The sequence below is a fragment of the Fonsecaea monophora genome, assembly GCF_001642475.1.
Source record: "Fonsecaea monophora strain CBS 269.37 chromosome Unknown Scaff3, whole genome shotgun sequence".
Lineage (NCBI taxonomy): Eukaryota > Fungi > Ascomycota > Eurotiomycetes > Chaetothyriales > Herpotrichiellaceae > Fonsecaea > Fonsecaea monophora.
The window spans coordinates 370,331-388,264 of NW_019173934.1; the positions used below are offsets into that span (position 1 = coordinate 370,331).

Consider the following 17,934-nt stretch of genomic DNA (forward strand, 5'->3'; position numbering starts at 1 on the left):
TTCTGAATCTCTTGAGAGCTACATACCTAGATGGAAGTTGCGATTTAGATTTTTCCCCCGGCAAACGTGACAGAAAAGATGTCAACGTTCTGTGACGCGGACAAGAATTGCCTGGATGTGTGCAGGACACTGCCTCGTACCTAACAGGCACCAGCTAGTCCGATCAGAAATTCTTGCAGACCCCAAGCTCCTGGATCCGGAATCTTGCCCATCCATTCGTCCTCTGCACCGACATACACAGCCCTTCCGAGGCTCGCCTTCATGCTCTTGGTCTTTTCAGCGCCTTCTTTAGCCGCCTGTGCTGCCTTGTTGACATCTCCTGTGCTGCTCAGCGTGTCGACAAAAGGCACAAGTGCATCCATCAGTGTTCTGTCACCGGGCACTGCCGGTGTATATTTGCCCAGCGCTTGAAGGCTCGACTTGAGGGCTGCAGCCCAAACCTTGGCGTCCACGGTCGTGGAAGACCCAGTGTCTTGTTCTCGAAGTCCATGGGCCAATGCATTGAGAAAGATGGCGTAAATGGCACCGGAAGTGCCGTCCATAGTGTTTTCCACCACGGGCACAATTTTATTGACAAAAGCGACAGCGTCGGTAGGTAGGTCACCAGACGAGAGCTCCTTCAGGACGGCTTCAGCTCCACGCTTGAGACCGATGCCGCAGTCGCCATCTCCGATGATGGTGTCATACTTGGTGACTTCTCCTTCTGCCGCGATCATCTTGTCCAGACCAGCCTTGAGGGTCTCATGTGCTTTCTTGGGGTCGAGTTTTAGATTGGAGGTTTTGCCTTCTGCTGTCACCGCGGCGTGACCCTCCATAGTTGCGGTGTTATCAGCCTCCCAAGTTGAGGTCCGGGTGGCGGCAGCCCACCCAAAGGCCTCGGCCGGGGCGTCGAGGAGTTCGAGCATTGACTTGCCTGGTCCGAGTCCGGTGTCCTCTAGCTTCAATATAGATGCTGAAAATCCCAGGCCGTTGAGTGAAGTGATGAAGGTACCTGCGATGACTCGGACGGGAACAATACCCCAGTCTTCTTTGAGTTGTTTGTGCACCTCAGCTAAGATGCCGCCAATTTCCAGATTGCTAACACCACCCAGATTGTTTATCAGCAGGACAGTCTTGTCGTTCTTCTTGATGTCGACGTAGTGTCTGTCCTTATCATTAGGATCTAGCATCTGCGCCAGCATGGTCTTGATGAGCTCCGGTAGTGTTGCGGAGACGCGATGACTGCCCGGTTCGTTGTGAATGCCCATACCGATCTCAATCTCTTCCGTCGGTATGATCTCGTCAGAGTTTGGGTCTGGTTTCTCTCGCCCAGGAACGTGGACATGTTCCATTGACGCTCCGACAGACACAAGGTTTCCGGCAACTTGTTTTGTGAGGTTGTAGACCTCTTTCAGACTCCCACCGGCTTCGGCGAGAGCACCTATTATCTTGAGAACCAGGATAGAGCCACCGATACCTCTTCTACCAACCTTGCCTCCTTTTGCCCGGCCAACGCCCACATCATCGCCGATTGCATAGAACTCGGTATCAACTCCGGCAGCCTTTGCCTTCTCGGCAGCCATGCCGAAGTTCAAGACATCTCCGGTGTAGTTGAAAGTGACAATAGCAACTCCTTTCTCTGTGGGTACTCTTGTAAGAGCGGCACGGCGAACTTGCTCGGCGGAGGGACTCGCGAAAATAGTGCCTGCGACCGCAGCTGTGACGAAGCCTTTCCCAACAAAGCCTGCAAATGCCTGTCCAAAGGCAGAATCACGAAGTCAGAATCATCGTCCCAAGAAGTCGGGGTTCACACCTGGGGAAGTCTCGAGCATCGGGATCATGACCGCGGGAAGTCCTAGGATTCTTCTTCAACATTCTTCGTTGACTTACCGGTTCATGTCCTGAGCCTCCACCGGTGATAATGGAGACTTTTGGATTTTCTGTCAACTCCTTTGTTGGTCGCCGATATACGATTCGGTTCTGCGCATCAAAGGCAACAGACGGGTTGGTTAGGGTCAAGCTGTGGAGAGAAGTCTGGACGAGGTGAGTCGGGTCGTCGATGAAATGTTTTGCGGACATATTGGGTGGCTTCTCGTATAGCTTTCAGGGAGAGTATGAATTCCGGGAAGGTCAGCAAGCAGCGTAGGAGAGGACAAGTGAGAGATATAAGAACTGGGGCAGTCCTTGTATCACCCACCGTGCCCGCCTTGCTCGCTTCTTCAAGAAATCAATGCGGGGAAATAACCATTCTCAAAGCTTTGTTCAGGTGGGGCTTAGCTGGCCAACTGGGCGAACTCGTGGAGGAGACATGGGATCATTGGGCCAGTATGGGTTTCCCTTCAGCCATCTGCCGCCTGCGCTCGAAGGGCTTCTGTGAGGTGATACGCCCACCCCTCCTACACATGCACTTCGGCGTAAGTAGGCCCGAGAACATCGAGTGCCCAGAAATGCCAGATGTCACGCTGTAAGAAATGCTCATTCATCTCCTCCAGGTGGGGGTTTCTAGCAGCGCTTAAACACGGCGATGTCGCTGGACTTTCGATGGCAGCTTCGGTTCTGTGGCTTTCGATAGAAAATGTATTTCCAGCTTCGGGTTTCTCCTTTTGGACATCCCGTGAAAACTTTCAGGGTAGCAGTGGAACTGTCTGTCCTAGAGCCTTCACTTTACCTCGCCGGTATACCCCTATAACCCCGACCTGTGTCCAGTCATCGAGTATTCAGGACCAACATTGGCCGGATTAACCGGCGATGCCAAACACCAAGAGGTGTGCAGCATCCGGGAACTTTACCGGGCTGTCCGCCTCGATTAAAGGCGGAATTCTCCCGGAGTTACTCGTAGATGGGCCTCAATTGATTGAAGGGAATCTTGGGGGAGACCAGAGAATGTGGACTTCCCAAGTACTCAACCTGTTGAAAATGAAACACCTGGAGCGTGGGGGTCCTCATACATTTGATCCTCTTCTTGTAACTCGTGGGGGTTGAAGCCTAAAGGTCACACCAAATGGCATTTCCCCTCAAAATCCAGATTAGATTAGATGGAATCAAAATTCACATTTGGGGAATTTTTGTTGGTGATCTTCCTCGACCAAAGACGCCTTTTTTCACTATCCCAATCATGGCATCTGAGTACTGAGGATCCTGCTTCCAAGAAATCATGAAACTCGACACCAAGTCCCTGCGATACCTCAACCCCACCGACTGGCGCACCCTCACAGCCGTCGAGACGGGAAGCCGAAATCACGAAGTCGTCCCCACCCCACTCATTGCCAACCTCTCGAAATCCAGTCTGGGCGATGTACAACGGAGTATCTCCTTGCTTGCCAAAGCGAACCTGATTGCAAAGGTCAAAAATGCGAAATACGACGGCTACAGGCTGACTTATGGCGGGCTCGACTATCTGGCGCTTCACTCGTTGCAAAAGAGTAACACGGTCTATGGTGTGGGAAATCAGATCGGGGTCGGGAAAGAGAGTGACATATTCGTCGTCAGCGATGAGAAGGGTGAACAGCGGGTGCTGAAGATCCATCGTCTGGGTAGAGTGAGCTTCAAGAAGGGTGTACGGAACAAACGAGACTATGCCAAAACAAAGGCCCAGAAAGAGAGAGGAGCAGGCAGTTGGATGTACATGTCACGGCTAGCTGCTGTCAAAGAGTTTGCCTTTCTACAAGCCCTGCACAATGCAGGCCTGAGTGTCCCAGTGCCACTAGGCCAGAATCGACACCAGCTGGTCATGTCATTGATTGATGGATTCCCCCTGCGACAGATCGATAAGGTCCCAGACCCAGCAGGACTGTACGCGGAGCTGATCGAGATGATTGTGCGCCTGTGCTCACTCGGGTTGATTCATGGCGACTTCAATGAGTTCAACATTTTGATCAAAGAAGAAGAGCAAGCCGGAGACATCCAGTTGGTGCCCGTTCTAATAGACTTTCCCCAGATGGTCAGTGTGGATCACCCAAATGCCGAGTTCTATTTCGACAGGGATGTGGAATGCGTGAAGCGTTTCTTTGCAAGACGTTTTGGATTTATCAGCACGGATAGCGGGCCATTCTTCAAGGATGCCAGGCAACTGGTCGGCAAAGATGGGACCAGACGACTTGATATTGAAGTCGAAGCGTCCGGCTTCTCCCGGAAAATGGCCAAAGAACTCGAAAGTTACATGAAAGAGCACGGCGTGGATGGTGACGCCAAAGGAAACGAGACAAATGATGTTGATTCAAGCGGTTCCGAGGACGAAGAGCACGATGTTGACCAAGACGATGATAGCGATAACCCCACAGCTCAAAGCGTCTCTGACACGGTTTGATATTGGACGGATCCACGCTATTGAAGATCATGCGTGCGATGATACAGGGTACCCCCGCCTTATCTCTCAGAACAAGTCTTCTTGGTTCTCTTGCAAGTGCAAATATGGATCACAGACCATCCAAGCCAGGGTCGATGGGCTAGGCGACGTATTGATCTGTCTGGGCACAATACCTTCAAGGATTCGATCCATATGAGTACTCGGTACAAACCTGGCACCTGCGCGACCCCATCCCACTCCGCCCAGCCAGTCTCCTTTGAGGAGAGCCGCCATCACTTATGCACTAAGATGACTGCAGGACCAAGCTCTGCTCGACTCTCTAAAACTGCGGCAGAAGTGAAACATCTCTCACAAGCGAAGCGCTCACCTGTTGAACCCCGCATCTTGTCACCATCCTACAGATAATGCCGTAGGTTATCAACAATAACAACAACCCAAGCAACAAAAGAAACAGAGCTATCTCCGAGATTGGTGACGAAGGGCATCCCTGCTGCAGCGATACCAACCTGCTCCCTCGAGGTGCATCGCTGTCCTGAATCACAAACCATGATGGCCTAGAGCCTACAAGGACGACCTCTTCAAACTTTATCCTACCTCAATTCCTTGTCTTCAAGTCGGACTTCTCCACGTGCAAGGCCACTTGTTTCACTTGAATTTACTGCAAGAAAGTTGAACGTCTACTAGTGCAGTTGAGCCGGTAGACTTTTGCGGAGCCAGAATTCAGCTATGGTGTAGGTGCTACGAACCATTTTTGCGCCTGCTAGATACAGGAAACTCCATTGAGTCAGGGAGATTTGCATCATGCGCAAATGCCACAAACGAGGTGGTGAGGACGAAGCGTCGACCGACCTCATCGTTACACCAAGCCGTACAGAAGAGCCAGTCTAGTCTGCAGCGTTCTTGCTCGCAGAAGCATCATTGTTTGCGAGTACTCGATACGTGGACCCTGCTATCTGACAGCAACATCGGTTGCTCAAGCTTTGTCGAATATCTACTCGGTAGATGCTCGAGGATTCGGGCCGTTGCGTTCATTCTGTGATGGGTCATGCAACGGGAATGCAGGAGCATCTGGATAACGGATTGATCCCACAAAACAGTATGGCTTTAACAGGCCCGGCTCTCTTTCAAACTCAAAGATCAACTGACAAGCACGACCGTTTGTGAAAGAGGGCGAGAGATGTGCTTTTAGCGAGGACAGTAACAAGAGGTCCCCTGCAGTAGTGACTGCGCCGTCTCGAATCAACCCCCTGAGTTAGGATAGGAGAAGGCATGTGTGAAACGCAGCCCCTGGTCATGTGGCTGGCTCGGGAAGACGGCCACTGATGGCCAATTGTGCATCTCTCCCGTGAACGGCATAGGTCCTATAGGATCACAAGTTAGCCCCAGTTGGGTTGTTCAAGCCATACCGAAAATATCGAGTACAAGGACGAGGAGGAACTTGGTTACTCGGTACAAGTCGGTCGTAGCGTGAACGAAGGCTGAAAGCCCCTAAGCTCCACGTTCTAGGCACAAGGAGGGGATAGCCCCAGGCACTGCTCCAGGGTCAAGTCCAGCTTAGGACCAGCTAGTGAGGCCGTGTGGGCTTCCCGTCAGCCACCTGCCCAATGGGCATAGTTAGCCTCTCCACACCCTGCCAGGGCCGTTGCTAAATAAACCGCGACGCTCTCTAGCTTGATCCACTAGTTGGCTTCCGCGCAGGCCGGAGATTAAGTCTGCCAATTGCTGCCACTTTCGGGGTAAACTAGGTACCTGAAGCCTTGCCTGTGCAGGAACCGGCTTAACCACTTGTGGGATCCCACAACGCGAGATGGCTGCGCATGAACCCTCCTCGCCTCGACTTTTTTGACAACTCCTGACTGCTCTTTTCACACGCGAAGCCGACTTTTTTCCCTCTGTGTTTACTCGGATGGTTCATTCTTCTCAGCAGCATCGCACCTGCGGCTGCCCTTGACACTCTCCCGGCCGACGTAGTTTTGAACTCGCTGATCAACTCCAGGAAGAGTTTGTCTATCAAGGGCCTATCCGTTTGATCCCTGCGACCGTCACTCCTGGTCACCTTCAACCGTCCAAAACAAGGCCGTTGACCCGCTCCAACCTTGAGCCCACCCGTACCTGCCACAGCCTGTCGAGTCTCGAGGTGAAAGATTGTTAAGCTTTCATCCACACCATTCTTCGACGCTCTCCGTTTGGGATATTTTGTTCCGGAACTCTGAGAATCGAAGCTTAATGGTGACAACAACGCGTCCCCGTCGGCCAGAAATATCGAGGTGTTGGGTTCTCTGACACACACTGTTCGATCCCATCGCGGGGACAGGAGTGTTCGCGCCTCTTGTACAGAATCACAAGAGACGCGCACAACAAAATGGTCTCCTCTCCTCCGGCCTCGCCTGATGGAGCAAGGCAGATACGACCTCAAAGCATTTACTCCGCATCGTCGCCGGACCCTTTCCAGAAGAACCGCCCCCAAAGCATGAGTGGTCGTCCTCCGCGAAGCCACAGTCGTATGAGCCAGAGCAGCAATCACATTGGAAGCAGAACCTCGGATGAAGATGTAAAAACTTCGGTCAAAGTTGGTATGTCCACCATTGCAGACACCTTGTGACTGGAAAGAAGACTAACTATTTGTGAAGTCGTCCGAGTTCGTCCTCCTCTAGGCCCCTCAGATCCCGGGTTTGACCTTATACCACAAAGGTTTCAACGATCGATGGTCCAAGTAAATACAAATACCAGCCTTGCCGTTGAGTCACCCCAAGGACGAAAGATTTTCATTTTCGACCGTGTGTTTGGTCAAGACACCACTCAGAATGCCGTTTGGGAATACCTACAGGACAGTGTCGATTCTTTTTTGCAGGGTTACAATGTGTCTTTACTCGCCTACGGCCAATCTGGTGCAGGCAAAAGTTATACCATGGGTACATCAGGTCCTGCAGAGCAATTCGATCATTCTCTGAAAGGTGAGTGACTCCTGGCCAGCGCAGAACTCAGTTAACCCGTTGTGACAGGTGTTATTCCTCGAGCAGCGCAACACTTGTTCGAAGCCCTCAATGGCGGTCCTGCCCACAGCAGACACAACTCAGGCCTCAAGACACCAACCAGATTTTCAGTCACAAGTTTAAATCAGGTTATGCAAACATCAAAATCATTCATCGACAGGGGCTGGGATATGTCGGTGACCTATGTTGAGATTTATAACGAACAGCCGAGAGATTTGCTCCTCCCAGAAGATGCGCCATTCACCGAGAGAGCCAACGTACAAATTCGCGAAGATCCACGAGGTCGAATATTTGTAGAAGGCCTCAACTCAGTGCGAGTATCCTCTATCGAGGAACTCATGCGAGTTTTAAACCATGGTTCCGCTATTCGACAGACCGATGCAACAGCTATCAATGCAAGGTCGTCTCGTTCTCACGCCGTCTTCACGATTAATCTGCGACAAACAAAAGCCCAAGGTTTCCCTTTGGCAAAGGACAAACGAACGTCAGTCCCTATTGATCATATGTCTGGAGGCGATGCACCTATGACCGTCGAGAGCAAGCTCCATTTTGTCGATCTGGCAGGTAGTGAACGGCTCAAGAACACCGGGGCTACTGGTGACCGTGCGAGGGAAGGAATTTCAATCAATGCTGGACTAGCAAGTCTGGGCAAAGTGATTTCTCAGCTGTCATCAAGAACACCGGGGACTTATGTGTCGTACAGAGATTCCAAATTGACACGAATGCTGCAAGACTCGTTAGGCGGCAACGCAATCACTTATATGATCGCTTGCGTCACGCCCGCGGAATTCCACCTCAGTGAGACGCTCAATACGGTCCAGTACGCTCAGCGGGCTCGAAACATCCAAAGCAAACCTAAGATCCAGCAAGTTGATGATGGAGCCGACAAGCAAGCTGTGATTGAACGATTGCGCACTGAAATTGCCTTCCTAAGGCAGCAGATTCGAAGCGCTGAGTCGAGCGACCGTCGACCGGGTATGATGTCTGAGCGAGGTGATCGACCTAGCGATCGGGAAAATGAGCTTCAGAATCAGTTATTGGATATTCAAGAGAATTACAATGCACTCAGTCAGAGGCACGCCAAATTGATCTCGGAACTGACAAAGAGCACCGAGCCTATTGACCAAGTGAACATTGTGGGAGAAAGTGCAGTGGATCGCCTGAAACGTTCCCAGGCCAACCAAGAAATGATTGAACAGGTGGTGATGGAATACGAAAAGACGATTCAAAGTCTTGAGAACAATCTTTCAAACACACGCTCATCCCTTGCAACCACCGAAAGCAATCTCCTCGAAAAAGAAACGAAATGCGCTTTTGTCGAAACAGTCAACCAGCAATTGAACGCCAGAGTGCAGAAATTGATGGACCGAGAGTCGAATACTGAACAGTATCTCCATGACCTGGAAGCGAGGCTCGATGACCAAAGTTCTGGAGGCGAAAAGAACGATGCTATCATCACAGACCTGCGCAAAGAGATTTCGCGGATTCGAGAAAGTGAGACGAACGCCGAAGATTATATTTGTACCCTTGAAGAGCGGCTGGCCGAAGCAGACCAGGACATGGAAATCATGCAACGCGAGATTGAGCGACTTCAGCACCTCGTTGAACGCCAACGTAGTCTCGGCAAGCTGGACAATCTGCTCTACGAACTCGACCATATCCAAGACAAAGACGGAAAGGCGAAATCTGTAACCTCACAGCATACAAACGGTGTTGTTGAGGAGCACGAGAAGGACCTTAAGACCGCTGAAGCAACCGAGCTACCGGCACAATTGGATGGAGAACTTGATGAGAGCCTGGAAGATCTACCGGAAGAAACGAGTGCAGAAAGTGACCAAGCGGGTCTTGAAAAGCTCGAGACCGCCATCGCTCAACAGGAAAGCCTCACAACTGACCATGTCCCAGAACCTCTTCCGAGCCCGGCACAGTCCAAATTCATCACCGAGAAATTCGAATCAGTCAGTCAAGAGCTGTTTGACCTCAGGTTGGAGCACGAATCGACGGTCAATGAATTGGATTTACTGTCGGCCAAATATCAAGAAGCACTTCGAACATTGGCGGAAATGCATGATTCGATTGACCAGGAACGCCAAAGTACAGTGTCTCCGCAGGAAGATGGAGCCAATGAGAGTGGTAAAGATCAGTCTTTCTTGGAGGAGGTAGAGGAGCCTCAAGAAGACGAGGATGGTCAACATTTGCCTTCCTCACGGTCGCTCTCCTCGGAATTATCTATGGCTGGGGAGTCATCGACCTCGACCGATACCGACATTACGCCAGTCTCTAAGACCACTCAATCTGTCGAGGTTCAAGTGCAGGAGATTGAGAGATTGCAGCATCTTCTGGCGGAGCACGAACAGAATATGAAAGACGTTACCGAACAATATCACCAACTCCAGACTGATCACAAGGAAGCCTTGACCACTGTGGAACGGCTCAAATCGCAGATCAAGCAGACTAGGCCTGCATCGCCTGGTACCCCGGGTATGCTGAGACGCATGACTTCACAAAGCGGCACGGGGGTTGATCGAGGCCAGCGATCTGTTACCTCTCTGCGATCACTCCTAGCCGAAGAGTTTGAAGCGAAACCTGATCGTATGGAGACCGCCGAAGTGCACCTCTCGGCTGCCAACACCGAACTTCAAGCACGCTTGGAAAGGATACAAGCTCTTGAAGCGGAGGTCAAGACAGCAAAGAAAGAAATGGAGGTAAAGTCGACGATCATATCTGGCCTGACAAGGGAAAGGACCAGTATCAAGGCGGGCTCTCCTGTCGACCTCAATATGGTGTCTCAATTGAGAGACCAGATTATTCAAAAAGAGACTGAGTTGAAATCTCTACATGAGGGCTATGCTCGTCGTGAACAAGACCTCCAAGAAGAAATCCAGAAGTTGCACGACGAGAAGGCCAATCTGCAGTCTGCCCCATCGACTACCGAGAATGAGGAGAAGATCCATGCCCTAACGCAGCAAATAGAGGAGTTGACGACCAAACTGGAGGCGGCGCAACAAGCGCTTGAGGAGTCTGAAAAGAATTATACGCGTACTAAATCTGAATTGGAGGTGGCTTTGGCAAGTATCGCCACCTTGAAAGCCCAGCAAGCAGCCGGAGAAGGGGACGATGCATCTGGCCGGGCTGCGGCGGCCAACGCAATGCAGACTGAACGCGACAACTACGAAGAACTTATCGGTAGTCTGAAACAACAATTGGAAGAACAACAAACGCTCAACGCTGACCATGCAGCGAAGAACCTGGAACTTCGCCAACTCCATACCGCTCTCAGCAAGGATTACGACGCCCATGCTGAGATGGTAAAATCTCAACAACAAGAAATAGCCACGCTGAAGGCAGAAATTGAACAGCTCGAACAGAAGGTCAAGTTTGCAGAAGCGCAAGCTGAGATGGCCAAGCAGAATTTGAAGACTCTTCGCGAAGCTCATAGGAACGAAGTTGAGGAGATGAAGCTGGCTCACGGTGGTGCGTTGGCGGGATACGATGATCAAATGACTGAAATCACTACCAAGCATGCGAAGCTCGAGGCGACGTACAAGGCAGATCTTGAGCATGCTTTGTCAACTGTGCAGAAAATCGTCTCCAGTGCTCAAGCAGCGCTTGGCCACCCAACTACGGCAGATATGCTCGCGAGTCATATCCAGGATCTTGTAGAGGAGAAACGCCATGTCGCCGAGGCCAATGTTCGGCTGACCGGTACCAACGCGGAGCTTGAGAGGCAACTCGATGGGAGACAGAGCTTGCTTGAATTGGAAGAAGAACTCGCCAATGCCAATCTCAAGATCAGCAATTACCAGGATACGATCCGAAGCCTTGCGAACGAGGTCGGCAACCATGAAGAAACGATTCGCGAAAAGGAGAACCTGCTGAAGAAGGCCGAAGCCAATCTTCAAGCAGTCGAAGCGGAGAAGGCAAAGAAGCTCGTAATTATCGAAGAACTCGAGCAACAGTTGCAGAATAGCTTTGACCAACACCACAACCGACTGTCTGTCATTCAAGCACAAGGCAACCAAGCTTTGATTGAAGCGCAGCAACGTATTGCCAGCCTGGAGAAGGATCTGAGTCAACGCGCATCCGTCAACGAGGCAGCATCGGACAGCGGTTCTCGAACCAACACGATGAAGTCACAACATCGTCCTCAGTCGCCGCCAGGGGAAGGAGTCCCGCGCTCCAACTCGATGACTTCGAATCTGAGGAAATCTGCGTCAATTGCATCGTTGCCTTCCCCGCCGCCGGCAATTCCACTCCCTCCTCTGCCCGCTATTCCGGGAGCTCTTCAAATCACATCTCCGACGCCGGCTTCCAGCAACCCTTCACCACCACAGTCTCGCCACGCTTCCAAGGAAGTAGCGCTACCCGTGACTCCTGTGTCCGGTACCGTGGTGTCGACAAACTCCCGAGATCGACGCCAGTCTGCACTGATCGAGGAACAAGAAAACCGGTTGCGGACGATTGAGAAACACCTCCATGCAGAGAAACAACTCACCGCGACGCTGGAAGAAGCGCTTGTGGACCTGGAAACGCAGTCCAACAAACTCCGAGTTGACGCGGAATCCTGGAAGAAGAAGGCGTGGGCGATGGAAGAGGAACTAGTCGGACTCAAAAAGGAGCGAAAATCCGAGAGACTGAGCGTGCAGGCAGTGGAAGAGGAGGTCAAGAAGAGGAGAGAGGCTGAGGCAGCGAGGGCACAACTCGAGGAGAGAATGAGGCTGTTGACGGTGGGTAAGGATGGCAAGACGAAGAAACGAAAGGGGAGTTCGTTGAATTGTTTCTAAGTCAGGGCGAGGGCGAGCATCAAATGGGAGGGACATCATACACGTTTTGAGGATTCTGATATTTGGGCGAATTGGGCCAAAAGAAGCTGGACTGGAGGAAGTTCGATGTGTTACGCGAGGCATTCTGTCCCTTTTTATTCCCCCTCCCTTTTTTGGGTTCGATATGCTTGAGCGTTTTGAGACAAGCGAGTTGACACAAGCTACGCGAATGGAGTTGTTTTGGGTATGTTTGTTTGTGTATAGCCAACGGCAGATGATCTATCTGGCAACAGATGAAAAAGGATGAGGAAAGAGTCTTTGTCGAGAGATGCTCTGCCATTCACGCCAGTCTCTCATTTGACAGTCTTTCTTATGTATCTTATCCACCAACCCACCAACCAACCCATGGTCGAATCATCCGATGGAATAGAATAGAATGGGTATTGGGCATGTTATGTATGTACATATAATGATCAGTGAGGGAAGTGAGTGGGCTCAGGAGATGGTTTTGTTTCCCTACACAACACACATAAAGACCTACCCACCCATCTAAGAGTAAGAAAGAGTAAGGATATGACATATGTGGATAGATATATGTGGATAGATACCGAGGAAGGGGGAAGGAAGTATCAAAAACAAAGTCAAAGTCTATTCTATTTAAGCGATCGAGGCAAATTCCCATCGAGAACGTGAGCGGTGAAGGACCCCAGGTGTCCTCGTTGTCTGAGTCGTCGTCATCTGAGCCGTCAGAGTCAAGTATACATACATCCACGTCCAAATGGATATACGCGCGATGAAGAGAGACACGGAAGGAAAGGAAGGAAGGCCAGGGGAAAATCCATGTCTGATGATCCCGAGGCAAAGCGAACAAGGACAAAAACCTGCGTCGAATACTTCTTTGATTCTTCCCCTTTTTTTTCTCTCTCTGTGGGCAGCTAGCTAGTTGATGCCTGCCCCTTCATTCATTCATCCATTTTTGTTGTGCTTTGATTTTGGACACATCGAGCACCATGTTGTATTGACCCTTCTCCTTCTATTTGAACGGCGGACTGACCGAATGAGTGACTGACTGACGGACCGATCATGGACTGACTGTAAGTGTGGCGATGTCCAACCATTGCGATTCTCACTGTAGATCCACCTCATTATTTCCTGTCCATTACCATCCAGCCTCACATGCCCGTCCGTCGATCAAAAGCCAGCCCTGTCGGCTGCTTCAAACAGCCAAGTATCTCCTTCCGCTCTCGATGAGCGGTTCCTTGTTGTGAGGACAGAGTAGAATGCAGCCATGCTCAGGGTCTCGATCTCGGCCCTCGTGCTCCCTCTAAGCCGAACCTATTCGCTCATCCAGAAGACAAGCTGTGTGTCTCGTTTTCCCCTCCTGAATTGCCGTCCTCAGTCGTGTTCGTTTAGCGAGTTGAACGCCATCCCATCATCAAAATGCCTTTGAAAGACATAAATCGAAACAAGCAGAAACATAGTCTTTCTTGCGCGCAGCAGGGGGTATCATCGAAACATGTTGAATATCGTCAAGACGTAACCCGCGCCGTCATAATCTTTTTTTGGTACGAGACAAAAGAAAAAAAAAAGGAAAGCATACACGTCTTTCGCTTTCCATGAGCACCCCGGGGCACAAATGTGCCATCCTCTTCATGTGCAGTCAAAGAAACAAGTACAGCAGAAGAAGATTTCCGACCCTGAGTCTGTTGAAAACCAGGAAATCGAAAAAATCCCTCGCCGCACCTCTATCTCCGGAAATCAGTGATACGTGCTCTCTCCCTCGGAATATCTACTCCAACAAAAAAATCCAATGGATTAAATGGAACGCCAGTGCTTCGTCATTCTTTGTCATAGTTTTCAGTGTTGGTACGGAAAACAAACAAGGAAATCTAAAAGGTCAGAGGCTTGGGCTGTTCCCAGGTGAAAGTCTGATCGGTGAAATGACCATTTTTGGCGGTCTTGAAGTAAATGGGGTTGGTCAGGTTGAGTTCCTTGACAATGACGCCGGGTCTCAGGTCGAAGTTCTTGTTGATAATGTCGACAAGCTCGGCACTGGTTCTGGTGCTGGTGCCGTAAGTCTCGACAAAGAGGGACAATGGCTCAGCAACACCGATGGCATACGAGAGTTGGACTAGGCAACGACGAGCGAGTCCTGCGGCCACGAGCGATTTCGCAATCCAGCGGGCCAGATAAGCGGCCGAGCGATCGACTTTGCTATAGTCCTTGCCGGAAAAGGCACCACCACCGTGAGCACCCCAGCCACCATAAGTATCCACAATGATCTTGCGGCCGGTGAGACCAGCATCGCCCTGGGGACCACCGATGATAAACAACCCGGATGGTTGGATGTGGTAGATGGTCTTGTCGTCGAGGTATTTGGCGGGGATGACTTTCTTGATGATCTTCTCCAAAATCTCCTTTCGCAGGTCTTCGGTGGAAATGTCCTCGGAGTGCTGGGCCGAGATGACAACGGTATCAACTCTCAAAGGCTTGACAGCACCTCCATCATGGGCATATTCCACCGTGACTTGAGTCTTGGTGTCCGGTCGTAGCCAGGGGAGTTCACCAGACTTCCGGGCGGTGGTCATGGCAGCGTTGAGTTTGTGGGCGAGTTGAATCGTCAGCGGGAGGAGCTCGGGAGTCTCATCGGTAGCATAACCAAACATGATACCCTGATCACCGGCTCCCAGCTTTTCCAAGGCCTCATCGTAGTGCAAGCCCTGGGCGATATCGGGAGATTGCTCTTCAATGGCGACGAGAACGTTGCAGGTCTTGTAATCGAATCCCTTCTCTGAGCTGTCATATCCGATCTCCTTGATGGCATTACGGATAATCTTCTGGTAGTCGAGATGAGCTTTGCTCGTAATCTCACCAAACACCATGATCATGCCTAGAACATGTTAGGATAGGAGGTTCGGTCGGATTTGGGGGAGGAAGATGGATGTACCAGTCTTGGTAGCAGTCTCGCAGGCCACTTTCGACAGAGGGTCGACTGCGAGACATGCATCGAGGATAGCATCGGAAACCTGATCGCTAAAGATATTGTCAGTCTCGACACGTCTGAGGAAGAGAATAAAGTGGTACGTACGCGATTTTGTCAGGATGACCCTCACCGACGGACTCGGATGTGAAGAGGAACGTGTCGCCCTTGGACACTCCGTTTGCAAGACCACTCATTTTGGCGGTAGGAGTCTGAGACTGCTGGGAACGGCGGTCAAGCAAAGGGTAGATCGAGAGAGTATGTGTGGGAAAGAGGACGTTCTGTAGCGAGAGGCCGTCTCGAAAGAATGCGGAGGCAGAAGAAGAGGTCGCGGATTACGACACCGAGTCCTTTCTTTTCGAGGTTGCGAGTGCCTGGGGGGGGGGCGAGGAAGGAGACTGCCCGGTCGATGGAGAGGGAGTGTGTGTGTCGGTTAAGTAGATGTGATCCAGAAAGACGGAATGGGTGGTGGTGGTGGTGGTGGATGTGGCAGAAGGACTAGTATTAAATCATAGGGAAAAGGGAAAAAATCCTGGGAGGTGGGGATGGGATGCGTTTCCCGATGAGCCTGAGAAGACGGAGAAAACGGTGAGGAGAAAAAATTCAAGGGCGATGTCGTTATCACACCAAACGGAATCCACCCACAAGCCACAAGGAGGACCCCCTCCCCCATCTACCCATTCAACTGGGCCGGCACCGGCAGAGTTTTGACCTGCCTGGAAACCAGTCTTGCCAGTTGATTACCCAGTCATCCAGTGTCCCTGGACTTGGCCCTGGGCTCCAGCAGCTGCTCCAGTAGCTGCCCCGGTAATCCCAATAATAGGCGGTCTCTGGGCACTAGGGAGGACCTAGGAACAGCACAAAGCCCACTAGGCTCAGAGCCAACGACAGCACCAGGTGGCCCCATGCCGGCAACTCTGTTTCCCTTTTCTCTTTCAGCCATTGTTGCTGCTGTTGCTGAGCCGGTATCCTTTTCTCTCCTAGGCGCCTGGTCACTGATTATGGCGGTGAGCAACACTTCCTTGCCCGACCGACGGAATCTGTCTCGATCTGACCTGATCTGTTCCTCTGCAATCGGGCTGGGGGAGAGAATTGCGCAATCGTCCCCGAACTCCAAAGGTCAACTTGTTCTGAAGTGCCGCGGCAGCTCCAGCTCCACGCTTGCACTTTTTCACCCCTCACTAAACTGACCCATGGAAGCAGATATTATGATTCGTCCCGAGAAAATGCTTCCGGCTGGGCGACTGCAAGGGTCCCGTACTCGGATGTGCAAATCTGAAGGCGGTGGCAGAAATATCATCGTCTATTTTTCTCGAAGCCTTGGACGACAGAGATGATGAAACCAAACCGAAGTAGTAGAGAAGAAGAAGGAAATACACAACAACGAGTCTTGAATTCTCTATCTGTGCTTAAGGCTGTCCAAGTGTAAAGCCAAAAATTGTCACTGCCAAAAAAAGACGCTAACGCCTTTGGGAAAAGCCCAAGGGAATATAATATCAGGTTGGCATGAGGTCCGACAGAAAAGTCATTCCAGCAAGACAAATTCTGCACAAAGGGCTCATATTCCTCAGCCTGGCAATATCACTCTTGTAAGGAACTCCGTCTCGTGAGACAGGCAAGGAGACAAAGGGGAAGAGACAGCAAGTGTGAAGGGCGGAAGAGAAGGGCTTGATCGACGTTGAGGCATCGTTATTGCACGTTCACCACAGCGAAAGGACCAGGCGGATACTGTGAATCTGGAGTGGCACGAGCAACTACAATCGGTTCTGTGAACATTCTTCTCTACGGGGGACTCGTGTCTCATCTTTCACGTTCATCGAACCACGAGAACAACCCAGCGGCTACCGTCCTCACGACTCTCACCCTCCAGCGACACCCGCATTCAGCCTCGAAACAGCCAAAGGAAGGCAAGAAAATATGTCCAAGTTCGGTGTCCTTGTCACCGGCCCTGCCGGTGCAGGCAAAACAACCTTCTGCACCGCCCTCATAACCCATCTACACCACAGCCGCCGCTCCGCCTTCTACGTCAACCTCGACCCGGCCGCCACGGACCTCAGCTACACCCCGGATCTGGACATTCGGGACCTGATCTCGCTCGAGGATGTCATGGAAGAGCCGCTTTCTCTGGGCCCCAACGGCGGATTGATCTACTGCTTTGAATTCCTTTTGCAGAATCTCGACTGGCTCGCCGAGGCAATCGACCCTCTGACGGAAGAGTACCTGATCATATTCGACCTCCCAGGCCAGATCGAACTGTACACCCACATCCCTCTGCTGCCCGAGCTGGTCAAGTACCTCTCGCGCATGGGGCCCCTGAACATCTCCCTGTGCGCGGCATACCTCCTCGAGGCAACCTTTGTGGTTGACAAGGCCAAGTTCTTCGCGGGCACCCTCTCCGCCATGAGCGCCATGATCATGCTGGAACTGCCCCACGTCAACATCCTCTCGAAAATGGACCTGGTCAAGGACCAAGTACCCAAGCGCGAGCTGCGACGCTTCATCGATCCAGACGCCAACCTCCTCGACCAGGAGGACACGGGCCGCGACCTCCTGCCGAGCAGCGCCAGCGCCGGCCCTGGCTTCGTCGGCCCCACCGGGTCCGGTGTCGTTGGAGCACCCGAGTACACGGCGATGGACGTCCGCAACGTGCACGAAGTCGACAGCATCATGTCCGGGGGCTCGTTCAAGCAGCTCAACCGCGCTGTTGCTCGCCTGATTGACGATTTCAGCATGGTCTCATTTCTACAGCTGGATGTCAACGACGAGGAAAGTGTCGGTGACGTGCTAAGTTATATCGACGATGCCATTCAGTTCCACGAGGCCCAGGAACCGAGAGACCCCAGGGAGCCCGAACCGGAAGACGCCCCCTGGGAGGACTGAGTACTACTAGTGTCCAGTCTGCGTTGTGATAGG

The 17,934-nt window shown here is 51.7% G+C and overlaps 5 protein-coding genes across 5 annotated transcripts; 3 read left to right on the plus strand and 2 right to left on the minus strand.

Moving 5' to 3' along the window:
- Positions 1-140: 140 nt before the first annotated feature.
- Positions 141-2,058, minus strand: AYO21_00838 (dihydroxyacetone kinase; the record flags this gene model as incomplete). The annotated part of the gene is made up of 2 exons (XM_022650825.1): positions 141-1,733; positions 1,870-2,058. 2 exons carry the CDS (start codon positions 2,056-2,058, stop codon positions 141-143), a joined length of 1,782 nt encoding a protein of 593 aa, XP_022516828.1.
- A 1,075-nt stretch (positions 2,059-3,133) lies between these two features.
- On the plus strand, positions 3,134-4,285 carry AYO21_00839 (hypothetical protein; the record flags this gene model as incomplete). Its single annotated transcript, XM_022650826.1, has 1 exon — positions 3,134-4,285. One exon carries the CDS (start codon positions 3,134-3,136, stop codon positions 4,283-4,285), a length of 1,152 nt encoding a protein of 383 aa, XP_022516829.1.
- A 2,362-nt stretch (positions 4,286-6,647) lies between these two features.
- AYO21_00840 (hypothetical protein) lies at positions 6,648-12,062 on the plus strand (the record flags this gene model as incomplete). The annotated part of the gene is made up of 3 exons (XM_022650827.1): positions 6,648-6,858; positions 6,916-7,239; positions 7,288-12,062. The coding sequence occupies 3 exons, from the start codon at positions 6,648-6,650 to the stop codon at positions 12,060-12,062; spliced, it is 5,310 nt and encodes a 1,769-aa protein (XP_022516830.1).
- A 1,868-nt stretch (positions 12,063-13,930) lies between these two features.
- Positions 13,931-15,218, minus strand: AYO21_00841 (S-adenosylmethionine synthase, variant; the record flags this gene model as incomplete). Its single annotated transcript, XM_022650828.1, has 3 exons — positions 13,931-14,931; positions 14,989-15,074; positions 15,130-15,218. 3 exons carry the CDS (start codon positions 15,216-15,218, stop codon positions 13,931-13,933), a joined length of 1,176 nt encoding a protein of 391 aa, XP_022516831.1.
- Positions 15,219-16,938: 1,720 nt separating this feature from the next.
- Positions 16,939-17,901, plus strand: AYO21_00842 (hypothetical protein; the record flags this gene model as incomplete). The annotated part of the gene is made up of 1 exon (XM_022650829.1): positions 16,939-17,901. The coding sequence occupies one exon, from the start codon at positions 16,939-16,941 to the stop codon at positions 17,899-17,901; it is 963 nt and encodes a 320-aa protein (XP_022516832.1).
- Between the last annotated feature and the right edge of the window lie 33 nt (positions 17,902-17,934).